Source organism: Rutilus rutilus (genome assembly GCF_951802725.1).
Source record: "Rutilus rutilus genome assembly, chromosome: 3".
Taxonomy (NCBI): Eukaryota; Metazoa; Chordata; class Actinopteri; order Cypriniformes; family Leuciscidae; genus Rutilus; species Rutilus rutilus.
Window position 1 is genome coordinate 17,613,896 of NC_140211.1, and position 19,220 is coordinate 17,633,115.

The window sequence follows — 19,220 nt, forward strand, 5'->3', positions numbered from 1 at the left end:
AGAGGAGACTACAGAAAATAATTTTTTGAATGAACTTTTTATTCCTTTTATCAAACTTTTATTGTTTACTTATTGTCTGTTGATTCCACTTTCATCAACAAATATTAGGATGTACATTTCTAAACTTCATTTGTGAAATCTTGGCACATAATTCTCATTCAAACAGGCAGAAACAATTCATTGTCATAATTACAGTGTATATTCATATTAAAACACTTCTCATGTTACTGGCTATGTGGTATTTCTCATTTGTAAATCACTCTGGATTGAAGTATCTGCTAAATAAATATATGTTGGCTACACGTAAACAACCTGAACATCCATACAATCAATTTACAAATTAAATTACAAAACCATATATACAGTTATGCTTAACATTTACAATTGAAGTACAATCAAACAACAGCCATATATAATGTCACCAGTCAGATATAATACCAATCTGTGGTTCGTGTAAAGTGCTTTTATACTGAGGTTTATTCACAATATTATTGCAAGGTTCTGTAAAAGACCTCTAACCCTCAAGGCCAAACAGCGTCATGTATTTCTTTAGTCGATCTGTCACAAATTTATCATTGCGAGGCAGCCTCTTCATGAACTCATAAATGGCTTTCACTGATTCTTTAAAACCCCATGTCTCAACAACCAAACTCGCCAATTCACACCTGTCCTTCGCTTTAAGTCTCGTTCGACTAATGGAATCTCTATTCCCTGTGTTGTTCATTAAATGCTTTAGCTTCTTGAACTCATTACGTTTAAGATCCTCCATGATTTCACCAAGATCAGATATCCAGTTTTTTTCTTAGAAAAACAAATAGACAAATAATTATCAGGTGTTAAAATGTTTTAAAATGAGAAATTTAAAGAGAATTTTGTTTAGAAACATTTCAATAGGTTTAACTTTTTATAAATATTACAGTACCTTGATTGTTAGAATGTTCTTCAGATCTTATTCGTGTGTGATTTTCTAGTTACACGAGAAAAACAAAACATTTAGATGGTTTTTACAGTGTACTAAGTACAAAAAAAAAAAATGCCTTACCTCTGTTTTTGTTGAGAATTATCAAACGCCTCCATGCATTTTTGAAGGTAATCTGATCGCTTTCCTTTATTTTACGCTGAATTTTAATTCGCAGGTCAGTCACATCTTTATCTAAGAAGACCTCAAATGTAGGATGGTGATTACCATCATGCATGGGTTCAAATATTTTTTCCTAAAGGGTAAAAAAATAAAAATAACGCTATCATAAAAAATATATATATATATATATATATAATAATAATAATAATAATAATAATAATAAAAATATATATATATATATATATATATATATATATATATACACATATACATATATATATATATATATATACATATACATATACATATACATATACATATACATATACATATACATATACATATACATATACACATATATATACACATATATATACACATATATATATATATATATATATATATATATATATATATATATATATATATATGTATATATGTATATATGTATATATATATGTATATATGTATATATGTATATAAAATAATAATAATAAACCTGTACAGCATTTTCTAATATTAGTAAAAATCAATAAAGCATTTTTCATTTCCTGAGCCAATGGACATGTGCCCCATTAGCTTCACAGTGTGATAAAACAACTAAAAAACATCAAAATAAATTTCTTTGTGGTGAAAGAACCTGCTGGTTAAAAATATAGATTATAGGTGTGGATAATTACCTTTGGTTGGACTTTTTTAGCTTTTTTTGAGATCAGAGTATACTTCGCATTTGTCATTAGTTTGCAGTCGGAGCTAGTTTGGATGAACATATACTCTTGTTGCTGATTTTTTATCTGTTTACAAAAGAATAAGAAACAAGAATATGTGATGTTTATTCAAAATATTCAAAAGCAAAAGTAGAACAAATTAAAGGTTGTCAGACCTCTGAAAGTAGGACGTTGCTCGGCAATAGGAAAACCCATAGCCTTTGCTGTGTTGGCAACATATCAGGTTCCTGGAACAGCAGCACCTGCCCACTGATCTCTCTGTTATTTTGATCATTCTCATGCACAACACCAAAGTTAGATAACCCATACACATTTACAGCTATATGCGTTTTTGAAATTTTAACCGGAGAGAGGAACTCCCGAGTGTCCTCGTCGTGTATGTGGACAACAGAGAGATTTCCAATTGCCTCGACTGTAAATAAAAAGATAAGTGGTACAAAAAATAGACAGAAACACAAATAAGTTTAAACCAAAGTTGTTCAAAAAAATATTTACAATAAAGACTAGAACAAGATTTATGCTCATATTTATAAAGACTAATATGGACTAATATATTACTAATATGGAGTCAGCGCCCATAAAGAGTTTCAGATCAGTTACTTATAAGATTCCATTTCAGTGAGGAAGCAGCATCACAATCTGCTTATGTAAACAGTAGAGACAATCACTGAACTGAAGGGGCAAACATCATTGTTAATGAATGATGATGAAACAACTGATATGAGCTGCTTTCCTAGCAATTATATCAATACTCTGTACAATACTTTGAATGTTCATATGTAGGCTACTAGGCACATAGACATGCTAAATATATTCCAATAACACTCTGAAATCAAGCTATAATAAATCTAATTTACCAATTAGTTGTTCCAGTCACAATTGTTGTTAAACACAACTAGACTACATCACTATGCAAAACTACACATTTTCTTTCTTTCTTTTTTTTAATTAGAAAGGTTTTGTATTGACTGGCAGTGGCACTAGCTCTATCATTTACCATGTGTCTCACAGTGTGGAAGGTGAAGTTCATAGATTTCTCCCGTGGTGGTTTTGATATCAAACAGAGGTCCAGCAGGCTCATAGTGAGTGTTGATGAGGAGACGCATATCCCAGTGAACCACACTGTACTCTACACATCCACTTCCTTTCATTCCAAACAACAGCCCAGTTGTGCTGCACATGAACAAGCCTTCTGATGTGCACTGAAACCTACAACACAATAAAAGGAGTACATTTGAGAAACTATTGCACACAGAAAGATTATATTACACTATATTAGATTATATTAAGAAATACAGTATTTACTCACCTATAGGAAATCCTGCCATTATTTACCTCTAGTTCAGGCTCAAACTCCTTTATAGGATCTTCCCTCTATGACGTAAGATAATTAGAAATATTTTTAAATGACTTTTTACCACAACATAACATGCTGTACATTTAAAGAACACACCTTTTTAACATTACTGATACAAGTTACTGAGAAATAGCACAATTTCACTAAGAAAGCTTTTGTTCATTGGCCTGTGTATGATTGTCTTGAAGCCGTTTTCTTTTGGCACAGTCATCCACAATCTCTTCACCCTGCAACTTAACTTCAGGTGACAGATCCCAGCATAGCTTGCTGACAACTATCGATAATGGGCCATTTTAAATAAAAATCTAAATCAAATAAAAAGTCCCCCTTCCTACACATTATTATGTTTGCAAATGGCCTGCGCGTCTTTGTACATGATCTGTTGGCGTTTACTAACACTCCTCTTGTATTCCTTCATCTGCACCCAGGTTTTTGCTAGATTATAACTGGTCTATTGAATATTACTCTGTGCTGGTCAACCTGCATGATATACTTCTAATGCTTTTTAAAATATCTGATTTCTCACACAAACATAACACAAAAGTAACACATTCCCTGTTCCGTACCTTGACAAAAGCTTTGATTGTTTTGTCCATTTCACTTTTTGATCCCAAATCTTTTTTGCTGTGATGCTGTGGTTGGGTGCATCTTCTTGTTCCAGCCTGTTGGGTTTCAAAGCGTGCTTCTTCCACCAGGAGGCCAATCTCTGTTATTTGATTGTCACAAAGGCTGTTGAAATTGATTGAATAAAGGTTATCAAGAGTTTAATTCCAAATGACAAATCAGAACAAAACAAAGAAACAAACAAACTGGCAGTTGAGACGGCCTGAACTTTTCCGTAACAAAATACTGTGGCAATGTTACAAGCATTATAGAAGGCACTTTGGTGACATTGTGGATTTATAATTTATACTTATAAACAACTGCCTACATAAAAAGATCATATTCAATAGTTTTAGAGTACAGAAGATATAAAGAAATGAGATATCCAAAATGTGTATCCAATTAAAATTAACCCAATTAAAAAAAATGTTACCGTCACATTTTTACTTTCTTTTTCCATTACAATTACAGTGTACAATGATAGCTGGTTAGAATATTTAACTTTAACAGCATAGTTACCATATGGTCTTTGTGAAACTGTTTCCATGTAAGGCTTTGCGCAGTCTCTGTACACTTTTGTCAGTTATGTCATTACCAGTAAGACTGAGAAAAAAAGAGAAAAAAAAAAACCCACAATGTGGTTAAGACATTAGTTATCATGTGGTTTCAATAAAATGAAATGAGACATTCAGCAGCTTTTTAAAAACAGCCCAGGCCTATAATTCCTGATTAGCCCATGAATACTCACTCTAAAAACATCATTTTGTGAAGGTGAGGGAGCAAGAGATCCAAGCATGCATCTGTGATCTGGCAATGACTGAGATTAAGATGTGTAATATCCTCTGTGTAATCCAAGACTAACAGCAGAGACTCACACGTACGGTAGTTTAGAGGAGTGTCACTGAGGTCCAGCTCTTTTCCAAGTGCTTTGGAAAGTGATGATGCCCATTTCAAAGACATAGCCATGGGGGCATTGAAAATCAATGTCAGAAACTGCAAAAGAAGGCTTTTGCCCAAGCTGTTGACATAGAAGTTTTTGCAACTGAATCATTTAAAGGGTTAGTTCACCCAAAAATGAAAATTCTGTCAGTAATTACTCACCCTAATGTTGTTCCAACCCCGTAAGACTTTCGTTCATCTTCGGAACACAAATTAAGATATTTTTGATGAAATCTGAGAGCTGGATCACTCCTCCACAGGCTTATGGACACTATAACTTGCTGGCCCAGAAAATGTATTAAAGACATCGTTAATATAGTCCAAGTGACTCCAGTGGCTCAATCTTAAGTTTATAAAGCGACGAGAATACTTTTTGTGCGAAAAAACAACAAAAAAAACGACTTTATTCCACTATACGTGGTGACGTGCAACACAGACGCGCTGCGCAAAAACACTACGTAAACTAACTCGAGGCACAGAGAGAGAATGAAATGAATAGTGGAATAAAGTCTTTACTTTTTGTGCGAAAAAAAAAAAAAAAAAAAAAAAAAAAAAGACTTTATTCCACTATTCATTTCATTCTCTCTCTGTGCCTCGAGTTAGTTTACGTAGTGTTTTTGCGCAGCGCGTCTGTGTTGCACGTCACCACGTATAGTGGAATAAAGTCGTTTTTTTTGTTGTTTTTTCGCACAAAAAGTATTCTCGTCGCTTTATAAACTTAAGATTGAGCCACTGTAGTCACTTGGACTATATTAACGATGTCTTTAATACATTTTCTGGGCCAGCAAGTTATAGTGTCCATAAGCCTGTGGAGGAGTGATCCAGCTCTCAGATTTCATCAAAAATATCTTAATTTGTGTTCCGAAGATGAACGAAGGTCTTACGGGGTTGGAACAACATGAGGGTGAGTAATTACTGACAGAATTTTCATTTTTGGGTGAACTAACCCTTTAATCATCTGCAGAAATATAACAATAAAAACAATTACCTACAGCGGGTGAAATAAGTATTGAACACATAATTTTTCTCAGTAAATATATTTCCAAAGGTGCTATTGACATGAAATTTTCACGATGTTGGTAACTTTTCAGATGTTGGTAGCAACCCAAGTAAGCCATACATACAAAGAAACAAACAAAAATAAGTTCAGAAATTAAGTTGTGTAATAATGTGAAATGACACAGGGAAAAAGTATTGAACACATGAAGAAAGGGAGGCGCAAAAAGGCATGGAAAGCCAAGACAACTGCTGAAAACTTACAGTAATTAAAAAGCAATCCAGCCCCCTGTCAGTGGAAATTAATAACAGCTGGTTCAGTCCCAAATGATGGCCTACAAAAAGGTCTCATTGCCAAGGCGTCACACAAGACACATCTCATGATGGGTAAAAGCGAAGAGCTGTCTCAAGACCTTCGCAACCTAATTGTTGCAAAACATAATGATGGCATTGGTTATAGGCGCCATTCTAAGCTTCTGAATGGTCCAGTGAGCACTTTTGGGGCCATAATACGGAAGTGGAAAGACAATAATTTCACCATAAATTTGCCTCGACCAGTGCTCCTCGCAAGATTTCTGATAGAGGAGTGAAAAGAATAATCAGAAGAGTTGTCCAAGAGCCAACACCAAGTTGTATGGTGTTTTTAGGGTAATGTGCACTGCCAATCTTGCGAGGAGCACTGGTCGAGGCAAATTTATGGTGAAATTATTGTCTTTCCACTTCCATATTATGGCCCCAAAAGTGCTCACTGGACCATTCAGAAGCTTAGAATGGCGCCTATAACCAATGCCATCATTATGTTTTGAGACAGGTCTTGAGACAGCTCTTCGCTTTTACCCATCATGAGATGTGTCTTGTGTGACACCTTGGCAATGAGACCTTTTTGTAGGCCATCATTTGGGACTGAACCAGCTGTTATTAATTTCCACTGACAGGGGGCTGGATTGCTTTTTAATTACTGTAAGTTTTCAGCAGTTGTCTTGGCTTTCCATGCCTTTTTGCACCTCCCTTTCTTCATGTGTTCAATACTTTTTCCCTGTGTCATTTCACATTATTACACATAACTTAATTTCAGAACTTATTTTTGTTTGTTTCTTTGTATGTATGGCTTACTTGGGTTGTTACCAACATCTGGTGAAATGTTCATGTCAATAGCACCTTTGGAAATATATTTACTGAGAAAAATGATGACGTGTTCAATACTTATTTCACCCGCTGTAATTTATGTAAAAATATGTGAGGACTCACTGAAGATGCACTTTGTGCAAAATAGGGAACAGAATCTCAAGTGCAGAATCATCTGCTTGGCAGTCAAATAAAATTAATTCTGTGTCACATGTTGATGTATTAATGGCAGAAGAAATGGCTGTAACATCCGTAAGACTCAGAGTTAGAACATCCCCATTCTCTTGACCAAAACGGCCACTACTGAGGGAAGAACTGCAGGAGAAGTCAAGTTTGTGGTTCAGGGCGCTCAAGAGGGCAGACGCTGAATATCCTAGTTTTTCAAGGTCCTTAGAGACATGAAGAAAACTCAACAGCAGCCTTCTATCAACCCTAGTCCAATGAAAGTACAACAGCAGTGTTAGCAAGGCCATAAGTGCAAGAGTGAGTGATGCAAAAGATTTGAGTGTACAGTAAAGGCCAATTCACACTACACCAACACAGACAGTCACCAGATTACAGCATGTCACTTCTCAGACATACTAATGCTGATTCAGCATGAAATTGGCGAAAACAAGATCCGACAGGGGTAACACAAAACCCTACTAAGTGTCTGTTGCAATTTGTCGTTATGGTGTGAATTGGCTTAAAGTTGTATAAAAATCATTAGCACATTACCTCAGATCAGAAACTCTGTGCATAAGTTTTACAATGCTGTCCGTCTCATTGTGTGGAATGACAGAGTTTAACAGGTTGAGCTTAACACCATCACTATAGTGCAGGGCGAAGCAGAGGGCTTTGCAATCAGTTGAATCCAACTCTCTCATGCAAAGGTTAATCAGGTTAGCTGAAGATTTGACTAATTTCACAATTAGATGTCCTGCACGTTTTTGATAAATCTCTTTCAGTGCAGCCCTGACAAATCGTGGGCTTATCCTGCATGATTAAGAAATAATTATTTTAATATAATTCTACTTATATAATTAAATGTACACAAGGAAAGGTCTTGCCTTTTAAAGCAGACTGTGTCCAGTACAGCAAGAAGGCTTGGAACTTTCAGAACATTAAATCTGCCTTCTGGAAGGTCTAGTGTCACTTGCTTTTTGGTGACCTGAGCAAGATAAGATAAAACATCCCAGGACAAATTACAAGGTAAATCACCATCAATTTTCTCCAGGAACAAGTGTGTCAGATTTTCATCCTGAGCATCATACACAACTTCTGCTAGTTGTTCCAGAGTGTCATCATTAAATCTGTTGTCACAAAATTATTGTTAATATACATTTCATAATTATTAAGTAAATAAAGACTTATGAAATACCACAATACTATTGCAGTACAAAAAAACATGCCAGTTTTTTTCAGTTTACCACTTACTTAATGGACAAGGGGCCCTGATGACACAGCAGACCGAGCAACTGAGGATCAATTTTAAACTCTGAAAGGTTCAATTTGTGAACTGTCCAGACTCTAAGAAGAGACGTCAGGCTGCTTAATAGCTGGCAAAGTGCTCTCTCTGGTAGATGAGAGTTTGACAAAACCAAAGACAGCTCTTCCACCGTTACGGAATTTATTTCTTTATGTGACCTGACCATTCTTGCCAGCTTTGAAGTTGCAATTTCATTTACTCTGAAAACAAATAAATAAATGAACAAATGAACAACAACATTAATAATAGTAAAATAGAAGAATAACTTGGTTATAAAAATGAAAATTTTGATCCAAACAAATATTACCTCAAGGTTTGAACCTTTTTCATACTTGAAAAGAGGTAGGCACAACCTTGACAAGAGATCTTTTGAGGGAGAAGACTGAGGGAGACGTCCTCTTCGTCCAGCAGTTCGAAAACATTGCCAACAGCTTTGCAGAGGCGACTTGGCAGCATGTCTATCAAAGAAATGCTAAAACCAAGAGATCTCAAAAGCTCAGCGATCTGTTTTGGATTCCATTCACTGTCTGCTGAGAGGACCTCACACACTGTCTGGAAAAACTGCTCATCACAGCTACAGAGAGAGAGCAAGTTGTGCTTAATATAATATGTAATGTAAGTTCCTACACAAATCAAACAAGAAAATTCAAGAAAGCATTTGCTTAATGAGTATATCTCAATTTAAAACTTTAAAGCAGGGATGTCCAGTCCTGCTCCTAGAGGGCCACTTTCCTGCAGAGTTGAGCTCCAACCCCAATTAAACACACCTGAACCAGCTAATCAAGATCTTACTAGGCATACTAGAACATAGACATAAATACATAGACGCCCTATTGGCCGCTGGATCGTACGTCAACGGCGCCGCCATATTGCGCAGGGCAACTTTCCCATAACTCTCATAACAGGAATTGAGAAAAATGCCTGCTTGTGTGCTGCTTGGGGCTGAACAAATTGCCGCACAATTGAAAACAGGTCTCGGGAATTACCTTTCACAAGCAAGACTGAGACAAGTTTCGGGTATGTACTAGTCACTATTCTTTTTACTATTTTTTATTATTGTCTATATTATTCTGCAATTGATATAACATTGTATTTGCTATTATTATTATTATTATTATTATATTATACCACTTGCGATTATCAATCTATTATAGTTATGCTGTTAAATTATTGTACTATTCACTAGTCACTATTTAACTTTTATTGTCTATATTCTGTAATTGATATTTCATATTCTATTGCTATTATTATAGTATTATACATAAACTATATGCTATTACCAATATATTATTATACTTATGATATTATATAATTATACTATTCATTACTATTTTATTTGCTGTATACTGTTTGTTTATTTTATTGACTATAAAATATTTACTATTACTTCTCACTTTATCTTATATTTACTATTTGCATTGCACTGTAGTTGTACCATATCATATGTATTACCATAAAGGATTCATCAGTTATCATTGTTATTGTATATTTGGAGTATCTATCTGTAAATATCTATCATTTTAGTGCTATGAAAATACAGAAAGCAGCCTGCCGGTGTGATTTGTATTTGCCGATTTGTTTAATTTTCTCAATGGTGGTCAATTCTTAGCACAAGAAAAGCTAAAATCGGGTTAAAGACAGAAAATGCTTTTTCCACAATAAGAAAACGTTATTTCGTTTAATGTGAAAATTAAATTATATCTCAGTATGGGGGTCTTCACAATTCTTATCCAAGAATAAAAAGCCAAATACATGGCAAGCCTGAGCTTTGACAATTCCTTATTTAAAAAAATATTTTATAAGTCTAACTATCGAGATTTTAAATAACTAGAGATGGAACCATTTCGTACACCACGTACAAACCACTGAAATCGGTTGATAAATGTAAATTTTGTTATTTTTGTTTTTATCCAGAAAAACCGCAGCTCACCCATTTATTTGCATATGTTTACAGCACAGTCTTGCCCTCAGCAATATGACGGACGCGTTGACGTATCGCAGCAACGTTCCAAAGCGGCCAATAGGGCGTCTATGTATTTATTATGTCTATGTACTAGAAGCTTCCAGGCAGGTCTGTTGAGGCAAGTTGGAGCTAAACTCTGGCAAGACAGTGGCCCTCCAAGACAGAGTTTAGATATCCATGTTTTCCAGTTCACCCAAAAATAATATTCCTGTCATCATTTACTTACCCTCATGTTGTTCCAACCCTGTATGACTCTCTCTCTTCTTTGAAACACAACTGAAGATATTTTGAGAAATGTCTGTGTTTTTTGTCCATACAAATGAAGTCAAGGGTAACCAAAATAGTTTGGTTACCAACATTCTTCAAAATATATTCTTTTCTATTCCACAGAAGAAAGTCATACATGTTTGGAACAACATGAGGTGATAAAATAATTTTCATTTTTGCACTATCCCTTTAACACTGACAAAGGAACGCCAGTCGTGCATTTTAATACAAAATTTTAAATCTGCTCACCAAAGTTTTGAGATATAGGGTAAACAATTGAGGAAAATCTTTAGTTTTTCTCTTTCACGTGACCAGTTCTTGAGCTCCACAGGTTTTGTGATGGTCTGAAGCTTTAGTAGTTCAATTAGAGCAAATGTCTTCTCAAGTTTTAGTAGGTCCACTGTCCATACAGCAGGGGCAAACATAAGAATGGGCATCAGTGCTGGTAGTGCTGTCTTCCATAATGAACTTTCCTTCAGCTGGGTGAAGAGATCCAAAAGGAAAAAGCTCTGCATGTCTTTGCTGTCTTCAGCGAAGGGAAAGGTTGAGTAACTGCATGCTGTACAAAGGCTCCTTAGTTTCTCCTCTCCACATTCAGATGCGAGAATGAAAAGATCAGTAACAATCTTCACAATTGTGTGGATGTCTTTAGGTTGTTTGAGAGCAGCACTGAACCTGAACCTGCAATAAACAAGTTGCTTATTTTATACTTAAGAACTGTACACAGTTATTTTAAACCAACACCATTTTCAACAAAAGTTTGTGAATTTTACTCACCTCATTTCTGTAATGTAGGGTGTACACTGAAGAAAAAGTTTAAGTTCACTCAGCGCGTATGTGACATTATCTAGTTCAGAGGGCTTCTTTAAATTTAGAGCTTTCATGGTTTGGATGAGCAGTGACATTGATGAGTTTGAGGGCTGTACAACCCATGTGGGTGGCAATGCATAAAAAACAGGTTGCAAAACTGGAAGAACATCCATGTTCTTACCATGTTCATGCAGTTTTAGCAAAAATTTACACTGCTCCTCAAAGTTTTCTCTTTGATCTTTGCTGAAAACAGACAGCAGATTCCTCACACATCGTTGGCTAGTCTTCATCTCATGAATAGCTCCTTGAAGATAGAGGTCTGTTTCTATTGCTAGTTCGAATTGCTGGGGGGAAATCCTACAAAAAAAAATTAAGATATATACAAAATAGGTAAGAAAAAAAATCTATTGATTTGAATTATTGTGGAATACATTATGTTTGGAAGTAAGTGTTAACTGGTTGTACCTAATGGTTGCAATATTGGATAAGCTCTCAAAAATAGCCGTCTGCAAAGATCTGGTTATGAGGTTTTCCTTTACATGCAGAAAAAGATGAACGCTCTCTGATCTCTTCTTTTTAAGGAATTCGCCTATCATTTGAAACACTTTCTGGTCTTGTGTTTCATGTGCATAGAGGTGCATTTCAAAGCTGAATAAGCTAAGCAGGCTATCAAAATCTGAAAACTGTCCTGGTTCAAAAGCCAATATCCACATCTGAGACTGCAACCTGCTTGTTGACCTGGGAATAAAAATGTGTATAAAAAGCAAAAATATATACATAAATAACAGATCTTATAATATTTGTAATTGCTATAAAACTGCGAAAAGGAAAGGCAGTTTGTAAATTAACTTCTTGTACCTGAGACATTTCAGATTTTTCAATGAGCCTAGAAGTAGTTTCACCCCAGGGTCAGAAATGTGACAATCTGTGAGGTCCAGATCAATCTTCTGATGCGTAGCTTGACTGACCACATAGGATAGTACACAGCACTGGTGAGGATCAAGTGTTTGGTCCTCTAAATTAAGCTCATACTGAACCTTTGCCAGGAAGAGTCGGCATGCCTCAGGAGACTGATACTCATAAAGGCATCGACACACAAACAGGATGTTGTCAGCTTCCACAAACTGCTCACAATCACCTTCTTGATTCTGTTCTTTAGTGTAAAGGAAAGTATCAATAATCTGTTGAAAGTACTTGGCACGTGTGGCTTGTATCTGTTCCACTGGCACCAAACACTTTATAAGCCCAACTAGATTATCAGAGAGAAGACCAGACAAAAATGGCATAATATATTTGAGATATTTTCCATCTTCATCACTGTGGCATTGATCAAGCACATTAGAGATATTGCCAGGATTTAAAATTAGAAAGAGAGCTGCCCAAAACTCTTGCATTGTATTATGCAGGAATGTGTACACATTGCAAGAGGTTGTGGATGGGTTCCACAATTGCTTTGTCAAGAAAGCATTTTGCACAGGCTTGTCTTCGTGATCCAAATCTGTCAGGTTCACTGTCCTTGCTAGCATTGCTTGATAGGAGGCTCGAGCTAATTTCATGATGTCCCTCTTGCTGTCTGTAATGTACTTATCTAAGTGCTCCACGTTTTGGTTCCCATGTTGCTTCATGCAAAAGCGAAAAATTTGGACATACATCTCAGTAACTGTAAAAGGCTTATTCCTGGCTTCATGAGGGATTACTGAAATGCAGGCAGTTACTATGAAGGCATACAGTGGTACAGAGCACAAACTGAACAACTCTGGGTTTTTCAAAGCATTAATGTCATCCGTTGTTCCCAACATCCATTGGAAGTATTCACAGATGGACCCATGATTAAAACCCTGAACCTCAACTCGATAAGATGGCCAGTCTGACAGGTAACCTGTATCCTCAGCTTCTGGTCTGCAAGTGGTCAAGACCTTTGCATCTTTCAAGAATGATTTCTCCATGAGCTGCTTAATCACATTGTTTCCAGTCACATCCATGATACCATCAAAAATAAGCACAACATTCTCTGAATTGCTCTCAATATTTTCAAGAACTTGATCTGGTGCTTTTTCTGGGCATATGTAATGGTGAAAAATAAGATCCGTCAACATATGAGGATATGGAGACTGGGAGAAAACTCTCATCCGTGGCTCATCAAAGTAAAACATGTAACTCACTGGAATGCTTTTCTCTTCATTCCAGAGTCTAAGAATCTCCAGTGCAACTGTTGTCTTGCCCACTCCAGGTTTTCCCACAAGCAGGATGCTTTTCTCATCATTCATTAGTAAGTCTTTGGGAGACAACATTTTCTTGTTTGTTGGAATGTAGGTCTTCAGTTTCTTTGAGCGAGATTTCTTGTATACCTTGATCTTTTTAATTTTTGAAACGGTACTAGAATCTGTGTCCATAACAAGGGGTATGTATGTGAACGGTTTGCTTTTAGGCTCATTTTTAAAAAAAATCATGCTTTGGTTCCATTTATCTTCCAGTATTTGTCTTGCTTTCCATCTCAAAAGGCCTTGGTATGCGGCACAAGGATCTGGAAAACACATTTCTTTAGATATATGATCTACAACAGTACAATGAAAACTAGTCCACAATTCTCTGAGTAGTAAATGCATGCTCCAGACTTAAAATGGTCCATCAAAATAGTCTCAATGTTCTAAATTTGTTACCAAATATCTTCATTCTGATCTAAAAAGGTCAATAAACTTTAATAAAACAAGGCAGGCTGTCTCATATTGAACTCTATCATGCTACCATTTTGCCTTCCCCCACTTTCACTATACACTTTAGATTAAATGTAGCCTAAGGTACAAATAAAAATACACTTATCTAAACCCCTTGACATAAAAATGACTTAAAAATAAGAATACAGCAAACCTGTGCTTGGTACCCACCTGCTCGGTTTGTAGTCTGAGATTGTGGTTCATCCTGGAAGGAGAAGCAGCTAATCCAGTGATGTAAATCTGGATACCCCATATTTCTCGGAAATACTTGAAATCTTTTTTTGTCAAGAATTTTTAAAAACGTATTGCATGCTGCTTCTCCTTTAGAAAAAACTATGTCGAGCAAAACCCTTATCCTATCCTGACTATTTTCTGCAGATTCAATTGAATTTAGCTCATTATTTATGAAGAATTTGCACTCGTTTAAGGCTTCAATTAGAGGATCACAGTTCAAACGACCTCCAGTTAGCAGAGTTTGGCCATTTCTGAGGAATTCCTGTGCAGATTGCTGGGTGCTCGCCATCCTGAAGATTTTCTTCTGTTCCTGTTGTAACCAAATTCTGAGAAAAAAGATAAAAGAAAAATACCAATATTTGAAATCCTTAGTCTTAGTTTTTTGTTTGTTTGTTTTAGTTTAAAACTTACTTTATAACCTATAGGTTATGACACATTTAATTTCACTGTGTCAAAGAGCAGTCACACTGATGTGCAATTTAAGACATTGCAATGGCGTTCACGATATATGACGTTCATATTGCTAGATGGTTCACATGCAGTGGGGTCTTTTTAAGAGTCATAATGTAGAAATTTCACTTTTCCACGAGAATCAATGTATGTTATGATTGCATAATGATTGTACACTGGCCGGGAAGCCGATATTTAAAAGTGAAGCGTTTGTTTACCTCAGGGTTTGTAAAATAGGCCACGTGCACGCGCACGAAAAAACGAGATTTTGATTTCTTCCCCTTCTTGACGTCAAGACGGGGGAGGATATACCAAATTTGGACACCGCAAACCTATGCCGCGGGAAGCCCGCCCCTCTCCCCCTCAGATTCAGTTTAGTCGACTCGAGAAAGCTGGAGAAACCGAGTGCACACCTGAGATGCTCTGTGGTTGACTGCCACAAACAACATGCAAATGTGTTTTATCTACCAAAAACGGACGAAACTATCAGGGAACAGTGGAGGAAATTCATTTTTAATGACGCTGTCCCAACAACTCTTTCAAGTGGCGTATCGTTAGGTGTGTGCGCTAAACATTTTACACCGGAATCATTTACAAATTTGGGGCAATATCAGGCGAACTTGGCCTCGAAGCTCCGTTTGGGAAAAGGTGCCATCCCCACCATCAGGGACTTGCCAGAAATTGAAAAGGTAAAACTGTGTTTTTATTGCTCTACTGTGGTTAACAAATAGCAGCTAATTGCCAATGCGGCTATTGTATGTAACGTTACCTTCGAGGTAAACACGGGGAATGGACTCTACGAATGCTAGCCACATCTTTCCACTTTGTTTTACACTAGCAGCTACAGTAGTGACGGTACAGGAGTCCATGCTCAGTGGCTAAAACTGTTTAAATGCAAGTATGAAAACAATATACCACTAAACATTATTAGCCAAACTCATGCAAAACATGCAGTTTGAAAATAGCTTTCAGTTAGTGGGGCTTCTGTAAGAATGTATCTGGAAATGGTGTATTTTTTCTACGACCAATCAACGCGCCCCTCATTTGCATTATTATAATGACCGTCCACGACAGCCAAAACATCGCATCAGATCTCGCGAGACAATAATGCCTTTAGAAATAAGGGTCTGTGTTGATTTTTTTTCCACTTTTCTTTTTTAGAAGTGCCTGAAAGACTATAATAGAGCATTGGGTATCCAAGGTAACACAACATTATGACTCCTTTAAAAAACAAATTCAGAACGTAAATTTGTTCTCCAAATTCACTCTGGTAGTGTCTGATCTCTTCAGCTTCATACAGTAGCAATAAATATGGGCTGATGTGAACTGCAATAGATATACAGCAGGGTCGACAAATCTGATATTTTAAAGGTCACGAAATTTGTTACCTCCCTCTATTTCACCCAGAATGACTGTGATGTTCTCCAAATTCACTCAGGTGATGTCTGATCTCCTCAGTTTCACACAGTAGAAAACATTTTGGGCTGATATGAAAAGCTTTTGTTACTGTCCGCCACTGTAGCTGATGAAATGATCTGTCCTTTTAAGTTTAACCTTTCCACCTTTAACATTCAATGTGCTGAAGAGCCTGATCCCAAGGAAAAAATTCTACTTCCTCGTTATTTTAAAATTGACAAACAAGAGAACTTTATTTTATTTTATTTTTATCTGTAGGCTACCTGCCATGATTCGGAACGCGCCTGGAATCTGTTGCTATAATGAACGCAACTTTCACGCGCATCTGACTTACAGATAAACAGCGCGTTTTTATTTCGGTGCTGTTGTTAATGTTGTGGTTATTTCAGGAAACAGTTTCGTAAATTCAGCGTAAAGGCATAAACTAAAACTGTTATTTATCATTTATAAATCATGTGCTCATCATGTGCTCACGCATTTTTGACACTTCCATAATGATACTGCAATAAGCGATGTTTTAGCCTACTTCCCGTTTCAGGTGTGGCAACATTTTTTATTTGTAAACCTCACATTTCGACTCATTTCTAGCTAAAATAGGCTATTTACAAAAACAATAAATGTAACAATAATTGCACATAGAAACATAGCCTAATTCGAATGTTGGACGAGTAAAAGTTCAAAATACATTTCTAAAAGACATGTCGCAATGACGAAAGTCATAGGCTACCGACCTTATTCAGCCCATCGTTTCAGACTCGCACAAACCAGATCCATAAAGCCGCCACAATGAGGTTTGTAGAGCCACCCATGGACAACATCCGCTCTCCAAGTCACCATCAAGATCTTATAGAGCTTCAAAAGCTTATAGGCTACCTATCAAAATTACCAACTACTCCAGCAATCCTACAAGATGACATGCATACCAGTTTCACCATTGACATATAGATGTTCCGGGGCTGGGCGTCACACATCCACACACATTTTGCGAGTTAAGACGTGTTAAGGCGAGACACTACAGGTGAATAGGGTAAAATTGTTAACTTACAGATATCACCATCAAACTTTACCAGTACTCACATGAATATAGGAGAAAAAAAATGCATTGCAAGTTTTCTGTAATTTTATTTTTAAATATGCTAATGAGGCTATATCTAATTAAATATGCGTTAATTTGCATATATTTTGAAGTGACAAATCTGACCATTGAAAAGAACAAGGTTCAAAATTATTTTTGCATTTTGTTGATATATTCAATGAAAAGACATTATCAGAGGGGATAATGAATATCTCCTTTTGTTACCCTGTAAATCAGAAAATTCTGCCAATAGCCTTAAAAAAAATTGATTTCCGCCCTATTTTTAGGCATAAACTGTCATATAAATCAGGCCAAGAATGATATATCAACAAATCCCTCTGGACAAACCTTCACAATATAGTTAGGAATACGACTGTAAAGTTTGGTGTAGGTGCTACAGAAGTGGAAAATCGTCACTAGGAGTGTAAGAAAAAACTCATTTTTAGAAAACGGCCTTTAAAGATTTTTATGGCAAAATTCCACTAATTCCCATTGAAAGCCATGAATTACAGACAAAATATGCTTTAGGTCCAAGTAAAATCCATGTATCACACTGTTTAACATCCAAAACTTTGGGAAGTTTTATTCTTTTGGCTATTTGTCCAAGGTGTAAATCACTTAGTGAAGATATTTTTTCCCCAGTGGAGGAGGAAGTGCATCTCTGTCTGACCCAGTTGGTGGTCACCGAGCCTTTATATTTAGTCAGGATCAGTCTCTTCTTCTCTGACAGTGTGCAGATATTATATAGATTACAAATAATTTCGATCGGATTGAAAGAGGTGGTTTATCGAGAGAACATGTAAACACTTGGTCGATTGAGAACCGAAACTGAAAGGACGACGTATGGCTCTTCTACTGACTTTGTCCTATCAGTGCGGCTCTCATGTAAAAAATAGTGAAGACCCATTTCATCATCTTTTGTCTTCGTTAGTAATCCCTTGTGTCTTCTAGCTAATGACAACTGTTTTCGGCTTCTCTGAGAGAATTTTACACGCATCTTTCGACATTTTGAACTACCGCGGAAATGTCAGTGCGCGTCACGTGACGATTCTGAACGAATCACGTTGTCAGAAATTGGCATCAGCCAATGAGATTGCGCATTTCGAGTTAAATCACCTGTTTTACTTACGCGATTTGTTGCTGATAGACGGGAAATTACAATATTTGGATCCGACAGCATTGAAAAGAAGGGAGAGAGCTTTCTCACGGTGTGCGATGACGGTGCACCGGACACAGCGATCGCGGAGCAGCGGGATGATTTAGAACGCCAACTTTTGATGAATTTAGGAGAAATCTGCACACTCACACTAGACAACACCCCCCTACTCTCGTTTCATTAACGTAGCCCTTTCCAGCCTTGTGGAGGTGTACAATTTTGTCTCTAGTGTCTTTGGACAGCTCTTTGGTCTTGGCCATGTTAGTAGTTGGATTCTTACTGATTGTATGGGGTGGACAGGTGTCTTTATGCAGCTAACGACCTCAAACAGGTGCATCTAATTTAGGATAATAAATGGAGTGGAGGTGGACATTTTAAAAGCAGACTAACAGGTCTTTGAGGGTCAGAATTCTAGCTGATAGACAGGTGTTCAAATACTTATTTGCAGCTGTATCATACAAATAAATAGTCATATATTGTGATTTCTGTTTTTTTTTTTTTTTTGATTATGTCTCTCACAGTGGACATGCACCTATACGATGACAATTTCAGACCCCTCCATTCCAAGTAGGAGAACTTGCAAAATAGCAGGGTGTTCAAATACTTATTTTCCCCACTCTGTCTCTGTGTGTGTGTGTGTGTGTGTGTGTGTGTGTGTGTGTGTGTGTGTGTGTGTGTGTGTGTGTGTGTGTGTGTGTGTGTGTGTGTGTGTGTGTGTGTGTGTGTGTCACACACACACACAGGTCTTAAACCTGTACAAAACAGCCTTAGCATTGGAATTAAAATGATGCAAACACTGGGTAAGTCATAAATTACTTAGAGTGGCCATTGTTAGGAT

General features: G+C 36.6%; 1 protein-coding gene across 2 annotated transcripts; it reads right to left on the reverse strand.

Moving 5' to 3' along the window:
- Positions 1 to 27: 27 nt before the first annotated feature.
- LOC311287008 (uncharacterized protein) lies at positions 28 to 17,094 on the reverse strand. Of its 2 annotated transcripts, none has more exons than XM_084403555.1 (21): positions 16,883 to 17,094; positions 14,223 to 14,611; positions 12,196 to 13,861; positions 11,803 to 12,075; positions 11,305 to 11,694; positions 10,777 to 11,202; positions 8,605 to 8,871; positions 8,246 to 8,497; positions 7,879 to 8,121; positions 7,547 to 7,804; positions 6,953 to 7,261; positions 4,518 to 4,787; positions 4,289 to 4,372; positions 3,733 to 3,895; positions 3,119 to 3,183; positions 2,807 to 3,018; positions 1,965 to 2,221; positions 1,762 to 1,875; positions 1,043 to 1,214; positions 923 to 967; positions 28 to 801 (listed from the first exon to the last, which is right to left on the reverse strand). In XM_084403555.1, exons 2-21 carry the CDS (start codon positions 14,572 to 14,574, stop codon positions 515 to 517), a joined length of 6,105 nt encoding a protein of 2,034 aa, XP_084259681.1. In that variant the 5' UTR covers positions 14,575 to 14,611; positions 16,883 to 17,094; the 3' UTR covers positions 28 to 514. The 2 variants fall into 2 exon arrangements, with proteins under 2 accessions (XP_084259681.1, XP_084259680.1); XM_084403554.1 differs by having other exon boundaries at positions 10,777 to 11,208.
- Between the last annotated feature and the right edge of the window lie 2,126 nt (positions 17,095 to 19,220).